Genomic DNA, 27,293 nt, shown 5'->3' with positions numbered 1-27,293 from the left:
TTTGTTATACTTAAAATATATACTTGTCTTATTGAAAAACTCTGGAGGAAAGGAGTCCCCTTGCCCTCATACTCTTGTTTTTCTTTTGAAGAAGTTGGGAGGCAAAAGAACAAATGCCTAGAGAAAACAACTTAAATTTTTCTCTTTTTATCCAAAGAATTTACATGTCTAGTCAAGGAACATAGAGACTGGTCCTGGGGAAATTTCCTGGGGGAATTGCCTTTGAGGGGTGAGGAAAATTTACAAAGGGGAGTAGAAGTGGAGGGACAGTTTGCCTTGTCAGAGACAAGTGTGCATATGAACACAAACACAGCAATGTGAAATGTTGCAACAGAGGTTTTTGAGTCAGAGATGGGCAAACATAGAAGCTTTAGGTGATAAGGATCTTATTTTCCCTTTAAAAATACTCCAATCTAAATGAAAAGTAAGTGCAATATATAATTTTTTCCTTCTGATAAATTCTGTCTCCAATTATAACATATTTATCAATCTACTCAACAAATATTTACAGAAAACTTCCCTATGTGACGAATATACAGGGTATGTTCTCAACAATGACAAGTACAAAGGAACCATTTACATATACATTTATGAGCTAAAAATTAAGACAAAAATTTGAACACAGAACTGCTCTTGAAAATCCAGAGCAGACAGCTGTAAGTGTAATGTAAGTATAGTATGTAGGTTTAGGCAAAAATGAGAAGGATCCATTTACCTCAGAGAACAGAGTTGCCTCAAGCTTCCCTCAGAGATGGTATTGAAAGAACCATAAGACTAACAATATGGCCCAAGGAATAAGCTATAGGAATCATCTCACTTAAAATTAAAAAACACTGTCACTGGATGCCAAGTAAAACACAAGCACTTCTCATATAATAGAAGCTCAATAAACATTTATTGAATGGATGAATAAATGAATCAGAGTCATTATGACATGTATAACAGTTGTCCTTGTTTGGCAGTAAATATAATATTTGATGGCACAAAAAATGGACATCTGGTTCCCACATCAAATTTCATTATTTCCAAAAGGTATGAAGAAAAAACAAAACTCTAACAATCTAGAAAAAGAAATAAATACTAAGATTGCCCTCCTAAGAGATTAAACAACATTGGTAGTTGACAATGATCTATTCCTTAAATTTCATGTCAGTGGATTTCATATTTATTATATTACTCTTTATTCCTTATAAAGCCTTTCTTAATAAATTAGTTTTAAATAAATAAAAACAAATTTTATGAACTAACAAAACAAACCTCATTATTTTGTCCCCTGCCGAAGTGTAGGGTCTGTAGTGTCAGGGAGGAATTGAAGCTGAAGCTGAAGCCGGCAAGGAGTGAGCAGACAAACCTCTAAAAGCCCTCCTATGAGGAAGATCTAGGAGCGTCATGGAGTCCATTCTGCTGGCATTTGGGAGGATTTTACTAACCAGCTCATTTCTCTGTTTTTCTATCCATAATGAAGTTTTGTAAAACAGTCTGAACATATGATAAAATACTGTTTTTTGAATGCCCCTTAGGACCCAAGACACTAATATGACTCTACGGAAGTTATTATGGAGCCACGTTAACCCAACTTATATCTGCCATTGAATTCAGTACTGGGAAGCACAGAGTCTACAGTAAAGAAATGATCCTTTCTCAACCTTTAAACCAGCTATTAGTGAAATAGATCTGAATTCCATGTCAAAATATCCTATAGTTTGATCAGAGTTTGACTGAGTCAGCTATAGTCCATTAATCTGCTGGCACCTTCTCTAGAAGGAATGATGAGGAAGCTCAGCATTGTCTTCCAAGGAATAAAAAACTACTCCAGACCTAAAATGTTCCTAATCAATGACAAATTTAAAAGAATTTCAGGGATGCAGAAGTGGTTTTCATTCCAAGACTGCCCAGAAGTCACCCTGGAAGAAAAATATAGTGCCTTAATTGTTCACACTTATTGAAAATTAGGCATGCAAACATACTTGAATGTTATTTTTTATTTAAATTTATAATAGCTTAAATATATTCTTAAAAACAGAATTCAGCTAATATGATACTTAATGGTGAGAAACTGGAAGCTCTCCTGCTAAGATCAGGAACAAAGCAAGAATGTCCCCTCTCACCACTCTTTTTCAAGATTTTACTGGAAGTCCTAGCTAATGCAGAAAGACTATATATATATATATATATATATATATATATATATATATATATAGAGAGAGAGAGAGAGAGAGAGAGAGAGAGAGAGAGAGAAATAAAACTGTTTTTGTTAGCAGATGGCATATGTGGACAATTCGACAGAATTGGCAAAAATATTCCTGGGTCTAAGAAGTGATTATAACAAGGTTGCAGGTAAAGATTAATATACAAAAGTCAATCACTTTCCTATATACCAGCAATGAACAACTGGAATTTGAAATGAATAACACAATGCCATTTCCATTATTACCTCCCAAAATGAAATACTTACGTATAAATCTAACAAAATATGTACAAGATATATATGGGGAAAACTACAAAACTCTGATGAAAGAAATCTAAGAACTAAATAAATGGAGAGATACTCCATGTGCATGGATAGACTTATTATTGTCAAGATGTTTGTGCTTCTCAGCTTAATCTATAGATTCAACATAATCCTAATTAAAATCCCAGCAAGTTATTTTGTGGGCAACAACAAATGGTTTCTAAAGTTTATTGGCAAAAGACCCAGAATAGTCCAGACAATATTGAAGGAGAAGAACAAAGTCAGAAGACCAACATTATCCAACTTCAAGACTTAACTATAAAGCTACAGGAATCAATACAGTGTGGTATTGGTGAAAGAATAGACAAATAGAACAATGGAAGAGAATAGAGATCCCCAAAATAGGCCCCATAAGCATAGTCAACTCTTCTTTGACAAAGAAGCAAAGGCAACACAATGGGGCAAAGAATAGAGACAAAGATCTTATACCCTTCACAGAAATGAATTCAAAATGGATCTTGAATTTAAATATAAAATGCAAAACTATAAAAAGCTCAAGAAAATAACATAAGAGAAAAATTTAGGTGATATTGAGCATGGTGATGACTTTTTAGATACAACATCAAAGGCATGATACACTAAAGAAAGAATTGATAAGCTGATCTTCATTAAAATAAAAAGTCTCTGCTCTTCATAGGGCACAGTCAAGAGAATGAGAAGACAAGTCACAGACTGGGAGAAAATATTTGCAAAATGCATGTCTGATAAAGGACTGTTATCCGAAATATAAAATGAACTCTTAAAACTCAACAATCAGGCTACAACCCAGTTTTTTAAAAGGCCAAAGACCTGAACAGACAACTCACCAAAGAAGATACACAGGTGGCAAATAAGAGCATGTGTAAACAATGAGCTACCACTGTACACTTATCAGAATGGCCAGAATCCAAACATTAACAATACCAGTCCTGGCACAGACACAGAGCAACAGGGACTCTCATTCATTTCTGGTGCGAATGTAAAATGCTACAGCCACTTTGGAAGACAGTTTTGCAGTTCCTTACAAAACTGAACACTGTTAATCATATGATCCGCAGTTGTACTCCTTCGTATTTACCCAAAAGAATTGAAAACTTATGTCTGCACAAAAAACTTGCACAGGGATGTTTATATCAGCTTTATTTATAATTGACAAAACTTGGAAGTAACCATGATGTCCTTGGTGAATGAAAAAACAAACCGTGGTCCATCCAGACGATGGAATATCATGCAATGCTAGAAAGAAATGAGCTATCAAGCCACAAAAAGACATAGATGAAATTAAATGTATGTTACCAAGTAAAAGAAGTCAATCTGAAAAGGTAACACATTGTATGATTTAAACTATATGACATTCTGGAAAGGCAAATCTATGAAGAGAATAAAGGACTAGTGATTGCCAGGGGTTGGGGGGAGAGAAGGGATGAACTGGCAGAGTACAGAGGATTTTTAGGGCCTGAAACTATTCTATATGATACTATAATAGTGGATACATGTCACTGTACATTTGTTGAAACCCATAGAAGGTACAACACCAAGAGTGAGCCCTAATGTGTAGTATGGACTTTGGGTAATAATGTAGCTTCTTTGACTGTAACAAATGTACCACTTTGGTGCAGGATGTTGATACTGGGGGAGGCTGTATCTGGGGAGTGTGCAAAGAGTATTGGGAAACTTCATTTTTACTCTGCTCAATTTTACTGTGAACCTAAAACTAAAGTCTATTTTTTTAAAAACAGTAAAAAGTAAAGTCTATTAAAAAATAGAATTAAACATTTGCCGAAACTGAAGCACCTCTAAGAAACCTCCAGTCATCTGAAACACAGCAAGTGAGACTTTCCTTGATTTGATAAATAATAATATCATCAATAACCATAATATAGTTAACATAGATTGAGCACACAGCTCTTGAGAAAATTAACTAAATCTTTGCAAACATTATCTTCTTTGTTCCTCATTGCAAACTTATGGGCCAAGTGTTGTCTTTAACTCCTTTTACTTATAAGGAAAAAGATGTATAAAGATCAGTGAGTTGCTTGAGGTCACAGAGCTAGTAAATAGAAGAGACAGAGCCAATCCAAGGCTCTTGCTTACCAACCTGGCGTTCTCTTCTGTGGGATGGAGCAGGACCTAGGACACCAGTATGAAAAAAAAGGACTGAGTACAGAGTCCATCTGTGCCTTTATTTTATTTATTTATTTATTTTTAAATTTCTTTTGGCTGTGCCAGGTCTTAGTTGCGGCACATGGGATCTTTAGTTGTGGCATGCGGTATCTTTTTTTTTTTTTGGTTGCAGCAAGCAGACTTCCTAGTTGTGACATGTGGACTCTTAGTTGTGGCATGCATGCAGGATCTAGTTCCCTGACCAGGAATCGAACCCAGGCCCCCTGCGTTGGGAGCACAGAGTCTTACCCACTGGACCACCAGGGAAGTCCTCATCTGTGCCTTTAAAAAGCTTTGCTTTATGAGTTTTCCAGAAAGCTGCCTGTTCCTCTCTTTTGAGCCCGTAAGGACAATGGCAAAAGGCCTCTTTCTTGTGCAGAAGGTGGAAAGCAAAACCTGAAGGGTCTTCTCTGCCCCTTGGGTGAACTAAAGCCGAAAATGCTGAAGAAGCCATTGAAAGAGCATTCTCGCATTTCCTGTTCTCCACTCAGGCATCCACGCATGTTCTCCGAGTGGCTGTTATGTGAAGATACGGTTCTGGACACTGGAAGTATAGGAGTGGACAAGAGAGAGAAGGTTCATATTTGAGGTAGAGGAAACAGCAAATACGGATAAAACCCCTGAGCTGAAACCTAGCAGAAGCCTGACAGCAGCCAAGCTCCGTGTGGTTCAACCCTGGTGAAGCTGTGTGAAGTCACTGTAGGAGAAGGCGCTGGCAGGAGGAGGAGTTTGGGGCAGCCTGGGAGGGTCAGCAGCAGGGCAGACGTCTACTGGGTTTACATTTTATTGCATCCAAACATGTTTCTCCTGATCTGCTTTCCTGTCTGTTTCTGCCCATTCACGCCCACGTGTTGACCCCAGTGCAGATGGAGATCCTGCACCTACAAGGGGAGGATGTCTGGCTTGGTAGCACTGTCTGCCAGGAAAGTTTATTATGTTCAAAAGTGAGGCAAGGGGAAGGAGGGACAATTGAGCTCTGTTTCCTGAGTCACAGAACAGGCACCAGGCTCTGCTGAAAAGGCACAAATCACAGCCTTGTTTTCCAACGAGGCACTGCCCACCAAAACTTCTTCAGGGCAAAGAGTTCTGGAAGGAACCAGTCAGATTCATTTTTACCATGTCAAGTATGTGTGTGTGTTTTGGAAGTGGGAGCCATTTGGAGAGGGATTTTTAGCTGCCCCTTGCATAGTTTTCCAGTTAAGGGGTTTTGGCATCTACCTTTCTAGGGATCCCTAATACATTCTCTCTGCTCCACTGAGAATGAAATTCTATGGTCCTCTGAACACTGTTGTTTCTCTCTCCTGCTCAGGCTCTTTCTGTTCTGGCTGTCTTTCAAATTCCTTATTTTCAGCCTCAGAGTCACTTTTATCAAAAAGATTTTTGGATCCATCCCAGAGTGACATTAGTTGGCTTTTTTTTTAATCTCATAGAAGCTTTTGTGTGTAGGAAACAATACTTACAGTAGCCTGTGTTATCAGCGATGTTGCATCTTCTACAGTTATAAATTGAAAACCCTGCTCTTCTAAAATTGTTAAACACAATTGCAAAAAACATTTCATATAATGGATTTCCTCAGGAATTGCAAGCCACTAAGAAAGCGGACATGCAAAACCCATAAACAAAACCTTCCTAAACATATAAACAACTATAATAAAGCTAATAATAGCAAAAACTTATACAGATGATCCTTGAACAACACGGGTTTGAGCTGCATGAATCCACTTATATGTGGATTCTTTTTCCAGTAAATACACGCTACAGTACTACATGGCTGGTTGAACCCATGGATGCAGAACTGTGGATAAAGAGAGGTAGGGGAGGCGGGCAGCTCCCCTAATCCCTTGCTGTTCAGTGGTCAACTGTACATTTACATGATTCTCATAAGCATTTCAACATCTTAAAGCCTAAACTCATAAGTTTAGTAAATCAGATTATCATAAGTATTGAAAATTGACTACAAACATAAATGGGTAATACCCCGTAAGTGTTTCAGTAAAAATCATTTGTCTACTATGTTAGTTTCTCCTAAGTATCTTTAATATAAAGCATATACAAAGCAGTAAAATGATTTTTTTAAACTTGATATATTTGCATTAAAATGAATTTTTGCAGAAAACATCATATTTAGTTTTTCATCTTCTATGTATTTATTTTTTGTACAGTCTTAGGTCTGCAAAGTCATTTACTTAACTAAGTAGAACAGAATCATGATTTCAGGCCCACCATAGTAGCTGAAATTATTTACTCAGAGTCCTCGGTCAGAGATTTGATACCAATGCTATGGATTGGGGGTTATTGGTCATTGGTCAAGGAATTAAAACTTGGAAGATGTAAACCAGCACAAAACACATCCCAAGAAGATTCAGCTCAGGTTTACAGGCTAAGTCTCTTAAAGGGTTCTACTATGTCAGTGGAGAACCCACTAGTATATCAATTTAGTTCATCATGTAAGTCCTGGTCCTCTTTTCAGTATCACCCTTACCCAACTTTTGTCATATTTACTTACAACATTTTATTACATGATTTAGATGAGTACTGTAACACATACCCAGATTTCAATCTCTTTGCTTTCTGATGGGAATACAGTTGTGCAATATTGTATATTTTATTGCTTTAACAACCACCATTATTTAAGTTGGGCAAAGCAAGAAATGAGGACATAAATGGAGTAAAGTTCAACAAAACTATGCATATTAGCTTCCTACAACTATTGTAATAAAGTACCACAAACTGAATTGCTTATTCTCTCACAATTCTGGAGGTTAGAAGTCCAAAATCAAGGTGTCAAAAAGGCCATGCTCTCTCTGACACCTGTAGGGAAGGATTCTTTTTTGACCCTCCTCTTCCTAGCTTCTGATAACTTGCTAGTAATCTTTGGCATTCCATGACTTAAGATTCATCACTCTAATCCTTTGTCTTCATGTGGAGTTCTCCCTGTGTCTCTGTTTCTTCACATGGTATTCTTTTTATAAGGATATTAATCATATGAAATTAGAGGCCCACACTACTTCAGCATGAACCCATCTTAACTTAACTAGTTGTATCTTCAATGACTCTATTTCAGTGTAAATTCACATTCTGAAGAACCAGGGGTTAGGACTTCAATATATCTTTTTTTTTTTGGAAGACACAATTCAATCTATAACACCGTGTAGAATCAATGGATTGTAGATCCTGGTCATGTGAAGCAGAGTTTCTCAATCTTGGCACTATTGACAGTTTGGACTGGATAATCCTTTGCTGTGGAGGGCTGTCATGTGCATTGTCTGATGTTTAGCAGACGACCTCTACCTGGTGGATTCCAGAAGCACCCTCTTAGTTGTGACAACCATAAATGTTTCCAGACATTTCCAATGTCTGCTGGGGGTTGGAGGTTAGAGGTCAAAATTGCCCTCATTTGAGAACCACAGATAAAGGATAAAGAAAACCACCGATAAAGGATAGCTGGAGTTGGAATATTGAGGATAAAAACAGGAAACATAGGAGGTTGTCTTATGGCGGTGGGAAGTGTGACATGTGAAAAGGAGGTCATGAAGGGTAGCAGTTTTGTAATAACAGAGATTAGGATATGATCATAGGAGTGAATGCCTGAAGAAGGGTGAGAACTAGATTAGTGTAGGGGAAGAGGCCAGGGAATGAAAGAATCATCTACATACATATTGATATAATCAATAATTATGACAGAAGTAGTTTTGGAGCCAGTGACAGACAGGAATTAAAATCTTCAAGGAATGAGGGGTAGTGACCTGGGAAAGGTAATAACTGTAAGAAGGAGGAGAGTTTAGTAAATTATCTGCTCATTTGAGACCTAACGAAGGGGCTTTTCATGGAATCAGAAAGGAAAATGACCTAGAAGTGGCAACGGGGAGCAAAAAAGATACCTCCCCACACCATAGCCCAGTCCAGTGGTACAAGGAAAGCAAAACCAAGGCAGAGGACTTCAGGGGAACACTGTTCTCAAAAGGGCACCAGGTTCAGTTAGTGCAGGAGATAAAAAGGAAACCTTTAGAAAAAGGTTGAAGATGTAGGGGAGTTTGCTGATGACTGGTCATATGTTCCAGGGAACAGAGCTGAAGGATTTTAGGAGTTGGGGATTGGTAGGAGGCACGGTCAGGAAAGGGAATTCACAGCACCTTATAAAGATTTGTGTCTGAAGGAATGAGCACTTTTCTAGGAATTAATCCTGGGCTTCTAAATCTCTCTCATGGCTTAGATACCAGAAAAATAACTTTCAGTATCTTAGAAAGAAATAATGGTTTTAGAATGGCATGAAGCCTTTGAGTAAATATAGAATGAAACACTCACCCCTTCAAAAAATACCTGTTATATTTTGCATTATCTTCTATAATTTGATTCTATAATCTCATTATGGTGATGGCAACTCCAAAGGAATTACAAGAATAGTTCTGTCAAAGTGGCTCAAAAAGGGACCAGGAGGGGAGCAAAAACATGAAGTAGAAGAAGTTTGCTTTTTGTGACCAAACTTTCACCCCCAAAGCCTCAAAAAGACCCTAGATATTCTTATGCTATATGTTGGGCTCTGGGCCATCAGTGGAGCACTCAACTCAGACCCTAACTTCTCCAAGCCCTCAGGCTTCCATGCCCCAAATATATCTGCCCATAGTCTGTGTCACATCACCTTCAGGTAGTGGCTCTTAACTTTTTAGAGGATCACAAACCCATTTGGGATTCTAATGAAAGCTATCGAACTTTTCCTCAGATGTCAGCATTCAATCACATGTTTGAAAGGTATTTACAGAAAGCTCAATCTGTGCAAAGCACTATTTTCACAATATTACACAATACAGATATCCTTTTTTGCACTCACAGAGCTTATGTTCTAGAAGGGTGGTCAGACATTAAATAGCAGCTTATACAATTAATTATTCCCTTTGGTTGAAATACTGGTTCAAGGAGAGGATATATGGGGCACAGTGAAGAGGTGTGAATATCTGAACTAGCTTGGAGGGGGCAGTTCTGGAAGGTTTTTTTAAAGGAAATTTTATCAGCTGATAGCTGAAGATTCAGTAGAATTTAGCCAGTCAATTGGAGTGGTGATATTAAGGTGGGGAAAACTCATTGAAGAGCAGATTGAAGAGCATGTATCAAGGCCCTAAGACAAAAGGAAAAAAATGAAAGATGAAAGAGTGTAATGATGATCCTGAGTCTTCTCTTCACCCTTTATCTTCTCCTTTGCTCAATCGGTTTGAAGTTCCTTTTACTAAAAAATAGATTGGGAATACCTGGCAGAGCGTCATATCTGTGCAACCATTTCCCTGAAGTTGATTTCATCTGATGCTTTCTACACTTGGAGAGGCACAGACTTTCTTACAGGCAAATATGCCTTTTTTTATATTATTATGACCTCCTTCTTTGGGCCGCTAGCCTGCCTGAAGACACAAAACTCACATAATTGCACTTAGGCTTAAAGTCAACTAAACAATTTTCCCTGTGACCAACCTTCTATTTTCACACTCCTTGAATCTGCTTCAATTAATAGAATGTGGTGGAAATGACATGTGCCAGTTCCAAGCCTAGGCCTGTGCACTTCCATTTGATTTTTCTTGTACCTTCTCTAATTGCTACAGGAACATGCCCAAGATAGCCTGCTGGAGGATGAGAGACATATGGAGTAGAACCAAGGTTTCCTGGGTGACTGCCAACTGACTCTCAGACATGTGAGCAAGCCTAGCCAAGAACTGTAAAGCTGTCCAGCCAACCATGATGGATCCATGAGCAATACAAAATGGTCATACACCCTGATATTTGATGGTGGTTTGCAACATAATCATGGCATTAGATATCTGGCACAGTCATTTTGGCCAGAGAGTCGGGCAAAATTGTACAATAAGTGCTGATCCTATTATAGATCTTAGGTTATATTCTAAGAGCCATAGAAAGCCATTGGAATATGTAAATCAGAGGGATGTCATATTCAGAATCTAGAAAGACTCCTTGGGTACATTTGTAGGGAATGGATTGGCAATATTTCAGACAAGTGATGATAATGTCTAGAATAAAGGTAGTAGTGGTGGAGATGCAGAGATGTATATTTTATTTTTAGGATGTAACAGTAATAGAACTTTGAGTAATTGGATATGGGGACAGATGAAGAGAGAAGTGTCAAGCATGCCTGCCAGATTCTGGTTAATATGCTTAGATGGATGATGCTATCTATTGTGATAGGGAAAACTGGATGAGGATGAGGTAGGTCTGGGAAAGACCAGAGTTCAGTTGTGGACCATTCAATTCGAGTCTCCTGTAAGGTAGAGATGTTGGTAAGAAGTTGCATACATTCATCTGAAACTCAGAGGAGAGGTCTGAGTTAAAAGTAGTAATTTTGGAGCTGTTAGTGTATTGATCATAGTTGAAGCCATGAACATGGATGAGGTCATACAGGGAAAGAGTACACAGTGAGAAAATGACAGGTTCTATATCCAAGCTTTCAAGAACTGCAAAATTAAAAGGTTAGGTACAGGAGGATGGGCTGGAAAGATAAAGGGGAAAATCAAGAGCACATAATATCACAGATGATAATGGAAGAGAGAGTTTAAAGAAAGGGAGTCTAATGTGAGATACTGTGAGAAGAGGTAAGAAATATTCCTCGAATGTAGTGATATGGAGGTCACCAGAATCCTTCCAAAAAGCAAAACTTCGCTAACAATTTCAAGAGGATGGTAGAGGTATCCCATCACATACACCTGAAACCCAGGTTAAAAACTCCTACCTGGGGCCTCCCTGGTGGCGCAGTGGTTGGGAGTCCGCCTGCCGATGCAGGGGACACGGGTTCGTGCCCCGATCCCGGAGGATCCCACATGCCGCGGAGCGGCTGGGCCCGCGAGCCATGGCCGCGGAGCCTGTGTGTCCGGAGCCTGTGCTCCGCAACGGGAGAGGCCACAGCAGTGAGAGGCCCGCGTACAGCAAAAAAAAAAAAAAAAAAAACTCCTACCTGTGTCTTCCTAAAAGCCATCTAATCAGATAACCTAATTGGATTCAAAGTATTAATTCTTTACTATCTCAAAGACAGGGGAAAAGTTTTAGTTGACTTTAAGGCCAACTGCAATTATGTGAGTTTTTTGTCTTCAGGTAGGCTAGTGACCCTAAGAAAGAGGTCATAATAATATAAAGAAGGCATATTTGCCTGTAAGAAAGTCTGTGCCTCTCCAAGTGTAGAAAGCATCAGATGAATCAGCTTCAGGGAGATGGTTGCACAGATATGATGCTCTACCAGGTATTCCCAATCTATTTTCCAAACAAGGTCAACATTGGCTTCCTCCTGCCCTGTAAACAAATCTTCTTGTTTGGACTTAACTGTATTATTCTTAACCGAAACAGAGATAATGGACGATGATCTGAATAAAACCTGGGTATTCCTGAGAAGTGATTCCAGAAAACTATAGTCAGAAATATGTAAATCTGACTCCCAATTCCATGCAATGGACTCTCTCCCTCCTGACCCTTCAACTGCTGAACCATTACTCCAGTTGCCAGAGGCCAGGAATTTTATAATTCTGTCCCTCACACTCTTGAGCAATTCTAATAATTAGAAAGTTCATCCTTTCACTTTCTCCCAGTTGGTTCTATTTCTGTTCTCTGGATCTTTGTATTATTTTCCTGGGGCTGTTATAACAAATTACCATAAATTTTGTAGCTTAAAACCACATAATTGATTCTCTCACAGTTCTGGAGGCTAGAAGTCCAAAATCAAGGTTGCCCACAGGGTTACACTTACTCCAAAGGCTTTGTGGGCAGTCTGTTATTTGCCTATTCTAGCTTTTGGTGGCTCCAGGCATTCCTTGGCTTATTGCCACATTACTCTGATCTCTGCTTCCATGGTCACACTGCCTTCTCCTCTCCTCTATATGTGTCTTATGAAGACACTTTTCATTAGATTTAGGGCATGCTGAGATAATCCAGGATGATCTCATCTCAAGGTCCTTATCTTAAATTATGCCTGTGCAGACCTATTTTCAAATAATATCACTTTCTTAGGTTCTAGGGACTAAGATGTGGACCTCATTATCTTACAGAAGAGTGAAGTGGACTGTTTCATAGCACCGAAGGCTGGATTTTAAGTATTAATTCCTGGAGAAATTCTCCAAGTTTTGATCAAAACCACTTCAAAAAGTTAAATCACATCACATTTTTTTCATCTAATTATGTCGTTTTGCCAGTTTATAACTGGAAAAATTACTTAGCCTTCCCAAGCCTCCAGGATTTTTGTTGTAACTGTAATTGTTGTTTTTGTTGTTGTTGTTATCAAATAGGATAATGATACCCTTTCATAGGGTTGTTGTGAATATTAAATGACATAATATATGAAGAGCAATCAGCACTATGCCTGCCAAAATATCACACTGCTCAATAAATGTTCGTTGTTATTATTATTCTTTTATAGTAGTTTGAAGTTTTTAATGTGTAACCAGTGATTCATCTAATATAATACTTATAATCCCACAGTTGAGTAGGTATCATGTCAGGAGATCTAGACTCGGCAAGATATTACCCCAATATTAGTTTAAAGATAATTTTTACTTGGCCCTTCTCTTCCCCAAAGTGACTTGAAGCAGTTTCAAAATATATATGTGTATATATATAAATATATACTTAAAAAGCAGTAAATTTGGAAAATCAACCAAGTGAAAGGTAAGTATTCATATCAACCATAGTGGTAGACTCAATTCCATCAACTGAGTGTCATATTTGTCTCTTACAAGAATGTTAGCAGTGGCTCTGGCTCTTCTGGATGGTGGAATAATGGGTTAATTTTTTTATGTCTCTCCTTCCCCTGTTTTTACTCTTCCGTACTTTATAATTTTTCTATAATGAACATGTATTCACTTATTATTTTTGTAATCAGAAAGAAGCTTCTTAACTGAACGTTGCCTTCTTGATAGTCAAGGGAAGAGGGGAAAAAGTCAGTCACTTATATAGTAAAATCAGAAAGGAGGGAGTGTGTCAATTCCTTCAGGAAAATATGTTTTTCTAGTATTGTTTTTACTTTGAATACTAATCAGTATAATATACTTTGAACTCAGCATAATTTCTCAGCAAATACATTGACAATGCCCCCAGCTGCTTCTTGCAGCACTGATCAAAAAAAGCAGAAGGTGTATGTGATTCTGTAATGGGCTAAGATTATGTGGTCCTTAGACAGTTACTCCTAAAGATCACTGTGAAGTGAGCCCAAGAGTGAGTAGAAAGGCATCACTCCTGGATCTGGTTCATCAGCACTGAGTTTGAAAATGTGCCCAGAGCTGGCTATAACAGCTTGGAGTATCTGGGGATGATAAGTATGTGTTTAAAGTTTTGCAATAATATTGTGTTTAGTATAACTCCAGAAATGATGAAATATCTGGTCTAGATGGCTGGCCCTTAGCCTGTAGCCACTTTAAACTAAGAGCAGGAACACTCTAGTCATTGAGGAAGACAGTGACACTACCAGAAGGTGTGAAGTAAATATCACTCCAACTGTATCATCTGCAACAGTGCGCCCTTTGATAAAGCACTGGAGGTTAAGAGAGTCATCTCGACTGGTCAGAGAAACTATTGCAAAGCTCTCTGCCATGTATCCTGATCATGCTGATTTTCTTTTGAATCCAAAAGTAAATCCTGCCTGATTACCCAAATTGTCAGTGCCTGATCTTCCTGTCAACTCTTTCCTATTATGACCTTTGTCAAGAGAGTGATCGTAAAATCATTTTAACACCTGAGCTTTGATGGAAGATTGAGAGCAGAGAATTTGGGATTATATTTCCATTGATAAAGATCTAGAGTAATGGAATTCAAGGTTGTTGGCTGAGGAAAGATTTTATTTGGAAGCCAGATGAAAATGCGGCAGAGATGAATAGACTGTGAAAATAGAGGTAATAATCGTATTCTTGCTCAGAGGAAAGTCTTCGCTCGAGTAGCCCATTAGTAGCAAAGTTGGAACACAATTCTTTTTTTTTAAATTTGATTTATGAGATTTTTCAAACATATACAAAAGTAGAGAGTAGAGTATAAAGAACCTTAATTTCAACAGTGATCAACATATGGCCAATCTTATTCTCTATCAACCATCTCCAAGATATCATATCATTACACATGTAATGATGTGGAATCAAAGTATAAATTGAATTATAATAAATACATTTGTAAATTTTATTTCCCATTCATGACAGTACTTCATGTAATTTCACAAGTTGTTTTTAAATACATGCAGGTAGGTTTATTTTGTCTGTCCTTAAGTTTTAAATTTCTCCAGGAAAAGAAGTTTTTTCCATGCCTCCCTCTGCAACTATCTCTCAGCACCCAGGACAGTTGGGTGGTTGAAACAGTGCTTCATAAATGCTACCCACTGCAAGATATATGCTGCTGTTCTGGTCACCGTAAACACAGCTAACAGAATATTGATAAAATAGCAAAGATAAATGCAGTGTTGCTCTATAACAGCTATGTGGTTAGAAAATTATTATATATTTAATTGGTATAAAAGCCAATTATCACAAACTTCATCTAATGACATCATCACCTCCATTCCATCTTTTTATTCAAGAAATCAAGTCAAACACAAACCCCAAACCTGTGAAATCACTTTTTTTCTTTCTCTTCATCTTTTCGCCATTTTTGTAATGTTCCCTTTAATATGTTTTGCTTTTGAAACCTGATGAGTAGAAATTCATTCAAGTCTGACTTTATAAGTGTTAGCTTTATAAGTGATTCTTGGGGCTTTTAAAATATTTGTTTTTAATCTGATATGTCTGGAAACTTTCTCCTCCCTAACCAAGAATGTGCTTGCTGTCTCTCTCTCTCTCTCTCTTGCATCAAGATCCACCCACCACCCCTCAAAATTACCTTTGCTGAAAAGAATCAAAACTATTCCAGTCAAGGGAAAGAATTTTCCAGAATTTAAGTGTCAAGTCAAAACTACATATAATCTATCAAACCAGATGTTTACCTGTTCACTGCCAAAGAAGCTGGAGGTACATCAAAAATCAGTGACGGGAACAGCTTTGAACCTCATGCAGAAGGAGGCAGTTCAGGAAATTTTGGGGTTCCAGTAAGCCCTGTGGGCCTGCAGGTATATTTAAACTTAGGAAATGGTTTTTCTTGGCTAACCAGACTATGGCAGGCCATGTAAGAGTCTTTTGTCTGTAACTACATTGGGAGTTTCTGCTGCCTGGTTTTTTCCTGTGTCCTGGTAAAGTCTTGTGTGATTTTAGTGAGTCACTTGGCATTCTGAGGCCTGTTTCCTTATCTCTGAAATCTCTTCATTCTGATTTTCTATGATTCTAACTCAGTCTCTTTCAATGCCTCTTGGCATGCAACAGGAAGTATCAGCTTACCCAGGGGCATAAGTGTCAGTCAATTCCTGAAGTGTCAGGAATTGTTGCTGATCTTTATTTACATAAGATAGTGGCTTCTGATGACACTTTGAGGGTAGGACCCAGTCAAATCAAATACAACTTGGTAGGCCTAGAGTTCCCTCAAAGAATACATTCTCGCTTTCCAAGCGATTTGTAAATTAAAGTTAGCTCTAAGACAAAGTGGAGAAAAGCATCTCCTTTCCCCAAGTGGTTCCAACCAGGCATGGGCAGCTGCAGAACTAGCTTGGTCTCTCAGAAACTCACTGGGACAAGTGAAAAAGGGGAATAAAATTCTAAGCTATCTTTGAGCTATATTTCACAAACACTGGCCTAGGACAGAGCTACCCACCCCTGAAGGTATCAGTGTGCTTCCATCCAACTCGTCACTGTTGCTGAAATTTCAGTGCTTCCTCATGTTTCTTAACTAAGAACCACCAGGTTTACTAATCAATACATTACATAAGAGCATTTAATTAAAGACATCATCTGACTTATTTTTATATGAGATATTTACAATATTGTCTTTGATTTAGAAGAAGGGAAACCAATGTGTGTACAAGTTAAGGGAATTATATACAAAGCTAAACAGCAATGACAGATCCAGAATCATGTGGTATTTGAAATGCATCATCTGAGCAGTTGGTCTTCAGTGCCTTTTGCTGTTGGACTAGAAAGTGAAAGCTACTTCCAGAAAAACACAACTCTCCTTTTGAGTTCCAACTCTTTTGAGTTGAGTGCTCCACTCTCTAGGCTAATATGATTTAGGTGAAAAGTACCTAAGTATCTGTTGAATTCTCTGGAACCTTTGAAATTCTGGTAAGGTCCTTCTATCATGACATATTATCAAATCTGGTAAAGCAACATAATTCTAGGGAGAGCTTTCAGCGGTATCCATTTTTGCATCTTCTTTAAGTGTTTGGAGAGCTCTCTGCCATTTCTTATGGCAGGTGGTGGCTGTTAATACTCTGGAGCAAGGTGGCAAAACTGTATTCAGAAGCTGATCCTCAATAGAAAGGACTTTAACTTTTGTGGGATATTTTCGGTTTTGGTTTTGGTTTTATAGGGTGCCGGCATGGTTGGGTTCTGGGAGGGCTCTCTTCCTGGTTTGCAGACAGCACCTTCTTGCTAACCAGGTTTGCTTTGCCCAACACTTAGCAAGCCAAATTGCTGAGACACCAACTTTTGTGTGTTCTATTCCTTTGGTCCTATCCTCAGCACAAGGAAAGGCCAAATCATACTGGATGATGTATTAGGGTCCCTGCTTCTGTTGAAGCAAAGACCAGTAGGTTTTCTCTCTGTTCAACCAGAAGGAAGCTCCCACAGCCAGCACTCCTATCTCCACCTCAACCCCACATCCACTTCTGGACAAGGGTGGGGCTGACTGTGAAAAGGGACTGGGAAGGACATGAGGCCTGTGTTGTTTCAGTGGGGGTTTTGAGGTCACAGGGCAGACACACCTCAGCACATAAACTTGCACAGGTTGGGAGCTATACCCCTTCATACTTGAACCTTTACAGAAGACAGACTTGGTGCATACCCAATTTAAAATTGAGGACATGTAAACTCAGAGAGATTAAGTGACTGGTCCAAGATCAACACATTACTAAATATCAGGGATGGAACTTAAACCCCATTCTTTTGGTTCTAAATCCATTATGCTTGTCTCTATGCCTTATGACCAACAATTTCTAAAAGTCCTTTTCTGCTCTCTAGTTCAATCATACTCTCCCACAGGGCAGGAGAGATGCTCCAGTACAAAGCTGTTTGAACTACTCCTCCCTCCCATAATGTATTGGCATAAAATTGATTTGTTCAAGAAATATTGCTTGACTGCTTATACTAGGTGCTAGGGAAAAGCAAGCCAGTAAGCCAACAGATTAAAAAACCTCTGCCCTTATGAAGCTTACAATCTATTAGAAAGAGACAGATAATAAAATAAACAAGTAAAGCATGTAGCATGCTAGATTTTGATGGATGCAAGGGAGAAAAATGAAGCAGGAGAGGGAGACAGAAAGGGTTTGTTGGGGAAAAGGCTTATGTGGCCACCTTTGGGAAGAACATTCCAGGCAGAGAGAAAAGTAAGTGCCAAGGTCCTGTGGTGGAAACCTGTCTGAATGTTAGTGAAAGCAAGAAGGCTAGTGTGGCTGGCAGAGCATGAACAGGAGAAAGAGCAGCAGGAAGTGATTTCAGAGAGTATCAGGAAGCCCAATCATGTAGAGCCATATAGCCCATGTAAAGACCTTGGCTTCTCCTCTAAATAAGATGCGAAGCACTTGGAGATTTTGTGCAAAAGAATGACACGATTTGTCTTGACCTATATTTTAAAACAGATGTGAGAAGAGACTGAAAAGGGGAGAAAGCAGAAGCAGGGAGATTAATTAGAAAACTATGTCAACAATCTGGGAGAAAGATAATGATGGTTTGGGCCAGGTGGTAAGATTGGGGGTAAGAGTTGGATTCTAAATATATTGATAGAGCAAATAGGATATACTGACAAGTAGGATTTGGGATGAATGACAGTAAGAGTGGAGGGAACAGAGAGAGCACTGGGCAGGAAGTCTGGGATTCTGAGTTGGAGTTTTAGTCCCATGTCATGTTTTCAGTGTTACCCAAAGAAAGTCACTGAAAAGCTTAAGGCTTCATTTTTCACACCTATAAAGATGGGCTTAAAAACCTTCCCGACCTCACAAAGCTCAAATGAATATGATGTCTATGCAAAAGTGGCTTGCTTACAATTGAATCACAGCTCTCTGTGACCCTGTCCAAGTTTATTAGCCTAAGTGACTGTGGTAGGGAGACTGAAGTCCTATCTGGAACATTTTGAGAGCAAATATAAAAAACAAAAACATTACAGTTGTGAAGAATTACTTTAGGAAGCTTTATTTTTAGAAAGTTAAATCTCTTTCTTGATGAGCTAAATGACCACAGAAGAAAGTTGGTCCAAGAGAACTATTTTAACCAAAGCCTCATAATCCCTAGTCATACTATGGGATTTTGTACTCTTTGAACTTGTATTTATGAAATGTTACCTAGGTGGTGGTTAATAAATTCCAACTGCTCCCCCCAAATCTTCACCTTCAGTTTGAGTTCTATTTAAGCACAAAAAACTTCTTTTGGTTCCCCTTGTCTCTGAGCTCATTTACCATCACCCTGGAAAGTTTCTAAATTTTTACTGTCAAGAAAATTTTGTGATTGAGTTATTCAAAGTGACTCGAATGTTTACAACTTTCCCAACCTGGCTGAAGCATACAAAGCCCAAACTGTCTCTTTCCAATTCATAGATTCGGAAGAAACTCCCCTAATTGAAAGGTTCAGGATGAGTAAGGGGCAGTTGGGGAGCACCTCCCAGGGGTGAGAGGGCAGGAGTCGCAGGGCAAGACTGGTGCTACCCAGGGATCTGCCTTGTCAGACAGAGCTATGTGCTCTGAGTCACACCTTCCACCTCCTCTCTTTGCTCTCTATGACCCTCCCAAGTCTTTCCCATCAAAACCTACCTATTCTAAGTCCAAGTCTCTCAATACCCTGCAAGGTAACTGATAAGCCATTTAATAAGCCAATTTAAGTTGAATTGCTAGTGAGGAAGAAGGAGTAGACCTAGGCCTCTCTGTACTTTAAGGGGAACTTCCAGAAAGATAATGGCCTAACTAAAATTATGGTGGAATGGTGGAATGCTTAGGCACTGTGAAGATAGCTGTTTCGTAAAGGAGAGCCTTTGGGAGAGACTCATGAAATCTCATAAGATGGTCTCCTTCTTTGCCTATACGTTAAGTGAGCAGTCCTCAAAATTGTCCTTGAGACCAGTTCCGGGGTTCCACAAAGTCAAAACTACTGTCATAATCACATCAATTCCTTATTTTCATTGTCTCACAAGTGTGCTGTGGAGCTTTCCAGAAGCTACCTGATGTGTGATGTTGCTATCACCCTGATGACTAATGAAATGCATGCTTGTAGATTTTTGTTTTTAAAGTTTATCAGTTTTAATCTCAAATATGGTAAATATCGAGAGATAATTCGCTTTACAAGAAAGCTCTTTGGGGTCCTCAATAATGTTTTTACATGTGTAAAGGGGTCCTGAGACCTTTAAATGTTTGAGAACTTCTGCTTTAATTTACCCTGTCTGATCTGGCAGCTGAGATACCAGAAAAAACAGCAAAACCAGAAGCAGGATGATAATTCCTACTAAATTCAAAACTGTGTGAGCTAATCCATTTTCAAAGGTTGGTATCTAAAAGCAAAATCAGATTGACATCTATATACTAATATGTATAAAATAGATAACTAATAAGAGCCTGCTGTATAAAAATAAATAAATAAAATTAAAATTAAAAAAATTCCCAAACAAACAAACAAAAAAGCAAAATCAAAACAGCACATACAAGGAAGTACTCCAAAGTTGACTGGGTTATATCAAAAGGACACAGGCACCAACATGAAGCAGCTTTCACTGGTCAGATCAAGAACATCTGATCTGTGACATTGTGACAAATCATAAATGCCAACAACATCTTTTAGGGAGTAAGAGATAGAGGGGAGGATTTCACACACAGAGGAAAAATATACAGATAATCATTAATGCCCACATTTTCCACATTCCCTACGAGAATATCATGAACCAAATATTTAGAGTTGACACTTTTAATTATTCAGTATACTAATACAAATATACGAAATAATACAGAATTAAATAGCATACGAAAACCTTACTAAATATATAAATATTCAATTCAACAGTGAAAACAACCTAAGTTTTAGTTTTTAGTTCCTAGGTCACTGGATAGAGACAAGAAAGCCAAAGATACTGAAAAAGTCACCAACTTGGTCCTATGATTAATTAAAAGTTCAAAATTGTTCCACTAGTTAGAATCATATGTTTACAACAAAGGGATTTGTACACCCATACATGCTTCCCCTGCTATTGTGAGAAGTTAACTCATGAGAAAAGAAGCTGGGAGAGACAAAGCATTTGAATTAGCTGACTGCCATTCAGGAAACTTTCTAAATGCCGTATTTTCTAAATATGTCTTCATTATACTAGGCTGAATTTAGAATGACTAAAATAGGGCTGGGTCATATTATGAAACAAATGGATGAGAAATGCATGCCTTTTTAAAAATGCGAGCTGCTAAGACTAATAATATTTAGTCTGCTATAAAAACAGATAAGTAAAGTTAAGGTTGCCAACATTACTTCACAATAAATTCAGTTCCACTTCCACTGTGGTAAATATCACAGAAGTACATGAAGAATAGCAGTGAAACTGAGGGTTCTAGAAAGACCAGTTATTAGCAAAACAGTAAGCAGGCAGTGGACTAGATACCAAGTGATGAGCAAATAGACTTACGGACCAAAGCAGAAGGGAAGAAGAGGTGGAATAGCCACAGAAAGGCAAAAGGTAGTCTCAGAAAAGTTCTTTGGTCCCTACCTTCCTGTATTCTTCTCTCTATTTTTCATTTCTTTTCTCTTTGTTTATTCCTTTTTTTTTTTTCCTGGAATTACAACCATTTTTGGAGCAGAATGGCAAATTATTTGGTCCAAATCCTTAATTTTCTGTATGCAAACGTGGAAGCTCATTGAGATAGTGATTAACATAGAGTTGCCACCAGTAGGAGTCAAAGTCAGCCTCTGAGCGGTGGCTCCTGATTCTAAGTCCAGTACCTTTTCAACAGCTCAACACGGCATTGTTTTACAAAATCAAGTCCTACAACAGACCTGAGAGGTAAAATGACTTCCTCTTGGAACTCACAGAAGCATTGGGTAGCCTAGATGGCAGTAGAAAGTCTTGAAATTCTTACGCCTTTGACTCCAATTTCTTTTGCTCTTTTAGGTTCCTTGGAGAATGACCCTCTTTCTCCTGCTTGCCTCCTGAGTCAGATTCAAGTAGACCAGGGAATTACTTTCAGGGTTCTGTGTGACTCTTCTATGGCTCTGGGTAAAAGAAAGATCAAGATATTAACTTTGAACATTTATAATTTCTATTCTAATAGATTTTAAGAAGATAAATAACAGAAGGATCAATAAACACAGAATTCTCCTGTGCATATTTTATCAGCCAAGAGAAGGAAGTAGACATTCCTGACACAACATGATGTGAGGCAACTGTGACTCTCTTTAAAAGGACATGAGTAATTCTAGGAAATAATAGTTTGCTATTCCTAAGTAAGACTGTACTTGCTCAGTAATACACTTAAGACTACAAGTAAAAGAACACGTTCAAGAATTCCAAATGATCTACATGTATTTTATTTATAAGACCTTGGGCTTTGTTTCCTGTGGATATCACTTACTGGAGATCGGGTTGGGAATGGTCACAAAGTAGACAGATAGAGGTCCTTTCAAGGTTATTAGCTTTCTAACACTTAAACTTGGAGCAGGTGGGCCTCTCTACAAGGCATGTAAACAGTGAAGTAAAAGACCTCGGATATCATCTTGGTTCCACATCTCACTCTCCGTGTAATCTTAAGTAATTCTTTACCAGAAACTGCAAAGTTCTGCATGTTTTAACTGTGCCAACATTTCCAGTATCAGTGATCTGTTCAGCCGTGAAAGACAGAACAGCTCAGGCAAGAATGCCCAGGCTTACGGGTCTGTTAGCCACCTACTTTGTGATTGGATTTTGTTATGACATTTTGATATGATGGGTGGCATTTGCACGCATTCAAGGGTGAAATTTTGTAGACAAGTAGCCTTGGAATGCAAGATTCCTCCAAGCAATTCTAACCTAGTAGGTTCAATAAAGATTGCTTCACACTTTTCTCATATAAAGCACCCTTACTTCTGCTTGGAACTAGGAGGACACTGGGATAGAGGTGAGGGTTAGCACTCACCCAGCCTTCATCTGGGAAGTGTAAGTACAATTATTTAGCAAAGCAAAGATTCTCATTTTTTGGGAAACATATATCTTTTGTATTATCCTTCCAAATAATCACCAATTTCTGCAACATAAATTATTTACTGAGCACCTCTGTTATTTGATGTAGTACTAAGCTTAAAATAGGAGAAAGTCCATCCACTGCATTACAAATAACTCAATTTCATTTCTTTTTATGGCTGAGTAATATTCCATTGTATATATGTGCCACATCTTGTTTATCCATTCATCTGTCGATGGACACTTAGGTTGCTTCCATGTCCTGGCTATTGTAAAAAGAGCTACAATGAACATTGTGGTACATGACTCTTTTTGAATTATGGTTTTTTCAGAGTATATGCTCAGTAGTGGGATTGCTGGGTCGTATGTTAGTTGTATTTTTAGTTTTCTGAGGAGCCTCCATACTGTTCTCCATAGTGGCTGTATCAATTTACATTCCCACCAACAGTGCAAGAGGGTCCCCTTTTCTCCACACCCTCTCCAGCATTTATTGTTTATAGATTTTTTGATGATGGCCATTCTGACTGGAGTGAGGTGATACCTCATTGTAGTTTTGATTTGCACTTCTCTAATGATTAGTGATGTTGAGCATCCTTTCATGTGTTTGTTGGCAATCTGTATGTGAAATAAATCAGAAAGAGAAAAACAAATACAGTATGCTAACACATATATATGGAATCAAAAAAAAAAAGGTTCTGAAGAACCTAGAGGCAGGACAGGAATAAAGATGCAGACATAGAGAATGGACTCGAGGACACGGGGAGGGGGAAGGGTAAGCTGGGACGAAGTGAGAGAGTGTCATGGACATATATACACTACCAAATGTAAAATAGATAGCTAGTGGGAAGCAGCCGCATAGTACAGGGAGATCAGCTTGGTGCTTTGTGACCACCTAGAGGGGTGGGATACTGAGGGTGGGAGAGAGACGCAAGAGGGAGGAGATATGGGGATATATGTATATGTATGGCTGATTCACTTTGTTATACAGTGGAAGCTAACACACCATTGTAAAGCAATTATACTCCAATAAAGATGTTAAAAAAATAATAGGAGAAAGTGACATGATTCCACCCAAGATATAGTGTTTTACCAACATTACCATTATTAGCATTGCAAAGAACCTATTTGTAAGGTTAGATTATTGTGAAGCGAACTGAAAAAAATCAAGGCAATTATATAGATAATGTGGGCTTAAAAAAACCCACTTTTACCTGAAATAGTTAGATACTTGAAGAAAAGTGAGGTTTGGAATATACATTTCATATGATTGTCTAAATCTTCTATTAGTTTCCAATTCAGCCTTGACCCAATCAAACACAAGAAGACTGCTACTCAAAATAAAGATTTCTAAAAATTAGGTGATTATCTATGATGATCTGCCCCAAAGTGAAGCTGTTGTTTCTGAGAAGCTTGTGATCATTGGTGGGTTGGCTAATGAGAAATAAAAGATTATCCTCAACCTCAAATTTTACTTCACTGTAGTATGTGTGGAAGGGGCAACAACTGGCTTTAACAGAAAGAACTATCATGAAATGATGGAAAATTTCCCTAGGAAATTTTAATTTCTCCCATTTTCTATTTAGTAATAAAGTACTGATTCATAAAAGAAAAAAAGAACGTTCTTTGAAAACCTATTAACCTATTATTGTATTGCTGTAGTCTCATGGGAAGTAACTGTGATGATTCCATTAGGAATGGTGCAAAGAGAAGTCACCTCTAGCTCATCACTAGTACAGCTTTACAGTTGAAAAACCCAACATCACACTCTCTGACATTATACAGAATCACAGGAAAACTGCAGGGAACCTGACTTCTCTATGAAAATAACATCTGTCATTAGAGATTACCCTTCTGTCCACAAACTATAAATTTGCTTATGTTTTTGTGAGCAACAAATTAGTGATTTTAATCTAAAATAAACTTTTTTTGGTCATTTGTCTAACAAAGAGTTGAACTTTACTTAACAGACTTTTCTTACTTACCAGATTTGTCTTAGTATTGGGCAGCTCCAAGGAGATGACTCTTTGTCTACTCATATTCAATAAGCTCAAGAACAAATTCATCTCTACTCTTTCTCTCCCCACAAACTCTGAACACACACACACAAACACACACACACACACACACACACACTCTCACACTCAGTTCCCCCTCTCCACTTCTATTTCTGTTCATATCACCATTTTTTCAGGTCACCAGGTCCAGAATCTTGGTGTCATTTTTGACTGATCATGTTTCCCCACCCATCCAAAAGTTTTATGTTTCAGAAGATAACAAAAAGTATAAGAGAGAGAGAAAGCAAAAAACACAAAGTAAGGGTAAAGAAAGATATTCTGTAATAACCTAAATGGGAAAAGAATTTAAAAAAATAGATATATGTATATGTATAACTGAATCACTTTGCTTTACACCTGAAACTAACACAACATTGTAAATCAACTATACTCCAATATAAAATAAAGATTAAAAAAAAGAAAGATGGAAAGCAAATGTGGTAGCACTATTCACTTTCATCACAAATTGATAATCAAAATTTGTTACTTGAAGAAATAAAAAATGTCTCTATCTTTGATGATTTTCTTCTCTTTCTCCCAGCTTTTTGTATTACTTAAGTTTTGGTCTTAACAAACCAGTATTCCCTCAGCCTTGAGGGTTTGTCTCCAGCATAACTGACATTTGATTTTACTAGCTATTTAAGTATATGGAATCAAATAATCTTAAGCTGACTCGCTTCACTTCAGCAACTGAATAAGGCATTGAACAATCATATTTCCCAGAAAATACAAGACTTAATGAACAAAGGACAATTATTTTGCAAATGCCCCTTTCTAGTGAAATTTACCTTGGGCTTGAATAGTTTGTATTATAAGATTCTTGTCGAAGGGGACTTTTTAAAATGAATTTAAACACTTCATACTTTTCTGCTTGTACTTTACAGAAGAATACAGTAATATCAGCAAGCACAGACAGAAATAAATGCAACTAACAACAGCACCTTTCAAGTCAGGAAACTATAACTGGAAGAACATTCCGGCAGAGGTCAGGAGACCAGGATTCTAATCCTAGGCCTGCTGTTAACTAACTGTGTGACCTTAGGGAAGGAAGTCAACTTCAGTTCCTAACTGGAAAAGTGAAATGTTTGGAAAAAGTGGAATCAAACGGCTTTCTGCCTTTGACATTTTGCAGAGTGCTAAGGAGTTCTATGGGTTTAGGTTTATGTGCAATAAGATTATCTGATTTGCAATCTCCTGTCCCGTACAGAACAAATCCCTTTATCTACTTTTGCAAAAGGTTCATTGACACTGGTGATTTGTTGCTTTTCTTATAAAGTCACAAGAATTAATCAGGTGTTTATATAAGGCTTATGCAAAATTAAATGTTCAAAAAACTTAGAAGGGGAAAGATATTAGTTTATGAGACATAAAATAAAAAGGAAAAAAGGTAGCATTTGAGTGAGATTTTTAATAGAAATGTAAAATAACACTCAAAGCCAACATTTTTTTCTTCCCTCTCTGTCAGTCATGTGAGCTGGAGAAAACTCCCATACCACCCCTTCGTCTTGGGAAATTCCCATTACATACAACATAAACTGCAGCTTTGCATTAGCTTTCATAAATTATGCACTGTCTTCAGAAACCAAAGAAATTTAATTCTTCCCAGCTGGCTGACACCTCTTGTTTGATAGCATCTCTTGTTTTATATTGTCTCACAGTGTTTAAGACTCAGCATCTATGAGGTACTGAATTTGCAATTAAAAAAAAATGGAATTGAACAAATCCCTTTGAAAATGTACCCTTCCATTCATTCACTCATTCATTCTTTTAATGAACATTTATTGACCACCTGGTATACATAAGGCACTGTGATAGTTGTTGTAGGGGATGGAGAGAAATTAACAGTGTATAAGGGCAGAATGACATGATGCAGTTATTATAAGTATGGATCACCTGTATGTTGCTTAGAGTGTCTGGGCCATAGTGAGGGTATAACATAGAAAGCACTGCTCAATTAGTGATCATATCAGACAAGTTCACAGTCTCTTAAGTGGGGTAGCTGACCTGTGGAATGCTGTAAAAAGAGAAGAGACTGTCCTGGGTGGAATGAACACAGACTGGGTGCCAAGACTTACCTGCTTTTGCCATTAGATGATTCCATAGTGATTGAATAAACATTTTCCACATTTCCTCTCATCAATCCTTACTCTCAATTTATAAAATAATTGGTCTTTAAACCATCTTGGCAAATGAAATGCAGAAACTAATGTCCAATTGCAAGAAAATGACACTGAAGTGTTTTAAAATACCATCAACATTTATGTATTCTGGAAACACCAAACCAAACACATGGTTGTCACCCCTTTACTTATATCTTCATTTGACCCCCAAACTGTCATTAAACAATCATTTTTTTTCTTCTTTGTACT

The 27,293-nt window shown here is 37.9% G+C and overlaps 1 protein-coding gene across 1 annotated transcript in view; it reads right to left on the bottom strand.

Annotated features, from left to right (window-relative positions):
* Window positions 1-4,953: 4,953 nt before the first annotated feature.
* CD200 (CD200 molecule) overlaps window positions 4,954-27,293 on the bottom strand; it is a 34,938-nt gene continuing 12,598 nt past the window's right edge. The window contains exon 6 of the mRNA XM_060098812.1: window positions 4,954-5,198. Within this exon, the coding sequence (XP_059954795.1) occupies window positions 4,954-5,198 (245 nt within the window). The remainder of the gene's footprint in view (window positions 5,199-27,293) is intronic.

This window comes from Mesoplodon densirostris, chromosome 5 (assembly GCF_025265405.1).
Source record: "Mesoplodon densirostris isolate mMesDen1 chromosome 5, mMesDen1 primary haplotype, whole genome shotgun sequence".
Taxonomy (NCBI): Eukaryota; Metazoa; Chordata; class Mammalia; order Artiodactyla; family Ziphiidae; genus Mesoplodon; species Mesoplodon densirostris.
The sequence above is the reverse complement of the archived record's forward strand: the minus strand, read 5'-3'. Positions and strand labels throughout refer to the sequence as shown.